At 49.7% G+C, this 1972-nt stretch overlaps 3 protein-coding genes across 3 annotated transcripts; all 3 read left to right on the top strand.

The window, feature by feature from the left end:
• PPTG_07885 (hypothetical protein) lies at positions 1–603 on the top strand (the record flags this gene model as incomplete). The annotated part of the gene is made up of 1 exon (XM_008902262.1): positions 1–603. The coding sequence occupies exon 1, from the start codon at positions 262–264 to the stop codon at positions 601–603; it is 342 nt and encodes a 113-aa protein (XP_008900510.1). The 5' UTR covers positions 1–261.
• A 17-nt stretch (positions 604–620) lies between these two features.
• PPTG_07884 (hypothetical protein) lies at positions 621–969 on the top strand. Its single transcript, XM_008902261.1, has one exon. It carries the CDS (start codon positions 642–644, stop codon positions 894–896), a length of 255 nt encoding a protein of 84 aa, XP_008900509.1. The 5' UTR covers positions 621–641; the 3' UTR covers positions 897–969.
• A 26-nt stretch (positions 970–995) lies between these two features.
• Positions 996–1451, top strand: PPTG_07883 (hypothetical protein). The gene has a single exon (XM_008902260.1). It carries the CDS (start codon positions 1054–1056, stop codon positions 1447–1449), a length of 396 nt encoding a protein of 131 aa, XP_008900508.1. The 5' UTR covers positions 996–1053; the 3' UTR covers positions 1450–1451.
• The last annotated feature ends 521 nt before the right edge of the window (positions 1452–1972 follow it).

Here is a 1972-nt window from a genome sequence, read left to right as displayed (position 1 = left end):
CCCGCTCCGGTCATTACCACAAGAACCAGCGCCAAGACAAGTCGATACATAACTAGTCAGGATCATGTCCTTCAAGGACGGTGTCGAGTACAGCTGCGACCGCGTATTCACAATAGAGGAACTACTGCAGATCAAACCCGACCACTCGTGCCGTTGGATGAACCAACAAGCGTATGGGGACTCGGCTCCCAGTGAAGACATGAGACCTGTTCGCCGCCGGTCGAGCACACTTGATCTCTCTAAGAAGGCCATTTGCCATTTATGCCGCGCATCAATTCAACGTGGAACCCAGTCATGGAGCGTGGCAACCCCACCCGCTCGGACGAAGTCAATAAGCCGATTAAGAAGGTGAAGAAGTTTGAGATTCGGCGTGAAGGAGCCGAGTCCAATGTTCGCCGCCCTGTGGAATTAGATGAGTTCTTGAGCCTCTTAATGCTAATGCGAACAAAGAGGGTAGATACAAATACAGCTTATATGGGAGGCAGTGTATTGATACTGCAGTGGGATATGTGCGCTCGTATTGATGACATGATGAAACTACAATCCAGGAGCTTCTCACCCAACACTCAATACCTGTCAACCCTTCTCTTTCAACTGCGGTAGTCTAAAACTATTCGCGAAGAGCGTGATGCCCCCAGAGCATGGACCTCAAGTTGTGTGCTTTGCTGAATCTCGCAGTTTATATTGGCTCCACATCGAAGGTTATGGGCTCGGAGTTTTTATATGGTAAGCCGGAGGACGGCGATCGAGTGGTAATGCGATTCTTGACCGATACCGCGAAGAATCAGGCATTTCAAAAGATGAATGCTGGAAAGCTGGGGACTCACAGTCTGCACAATGGAGCGGCTACTTATGCAACCGGCGAGCCGTTGACGAACAAACAAAGACTTGGCTGACGTCTACATCGATAATACCCAGCCTTATCTAGATGCATTGGCCGCTACAGCACTGGCTGGTCCAGCAGAACCATGCATACATACTATAAAGCCTGAACTTAACTGTGTCACGCCAAGTCTGCCCTTTGAACAGGTTGCAGCGGCAGTGAAGCAGCTTATGGGTACATCTATTGCAACTACGTTGGAGTTGCCGTTGCTATGGGCCGCACTTGAGACGCCAGAAAGTTACAAATACGCGCTTATCCCGAGTAAGGTAAGACAAACGATATTGTGTGCTTACCCAAACGCGGGTGGAACTAAAGCCGTTAACCCTGTTCAATGCGAGGACTTTTACGTTACTGGCGACGGTGCCCAGCTCAACCTGGTCCACATTAGCAACAGCGAGCCCATCAAAGCAAACGATGCTTCAGCTCAGAGATCACGCGTAGGTCGCGCAGTTGGAGGGGAATACAATCGCCGCGAGCTTGCTGCTCTCCACTCGCGGATCACTGCTAACCGCCGATACATGACGGAGATGACGCATGAAGTACAACGATTACGCAACGAACAGTAGCGCGAGCTGCAGAAACTGCAAGCAGCTGTGAGACGCCTTGCAATGCAGCCCAGTATGCAGATTAGGATGTGACTTCACAGATCCCGATAATTACTGAAAGGTCCTCTCGCGTGGTGGCTGCCACGATGTCAAAGCGGCCTAAACATCTATTTGCGCTTTGGTACGAGTACCAAAATCAATGCGGTGACTTGAAAACGGCAAAGGAGTTTACAGCTACCGAGAGGGGCGCAAATAATTGTGCGTATTCGCGACGCAATTTGTTTTTGGAAACCTGATTCAAGCTGGTTTCACGAGTGATACAGCGATTGATAGGATTTACGTTCTGTATGGCAGGAAGCTCTCAGTATCAAACATATTGGTAGCTTTACGCCAAGATCGCAAGCACAGAGGACACCCAGGTCTACGCATATAGAAATCTGATAACGTTAGCTTCAACACCGTCAACAAGTTATATTTGACCAATTAAAACAGTAGCGACCCTCGAGCCTCGAACGAGAGTGGGGACCAAGTAGTCAGCCCGAGC

This window comes from Phytophthora parasitica, assembly GCF_000247585.1.
Source record: "Phytophthora parasitica INRA-310 unplaced genomic scaffold supercont2.13, whole genome shotgun sequence".
Lineage (NCBI taxonomy): Eukaryota > Oomycota > Peronosporomycetes > Peronosporales > Peronosporaceae > Phytophthora > Phytophthora nicotianae.
The sequence above is the reverse complement of the archived record's forward strand: the minus strand, read 5'-3'. Positions and strand labels throughout refer to the sequence as shown.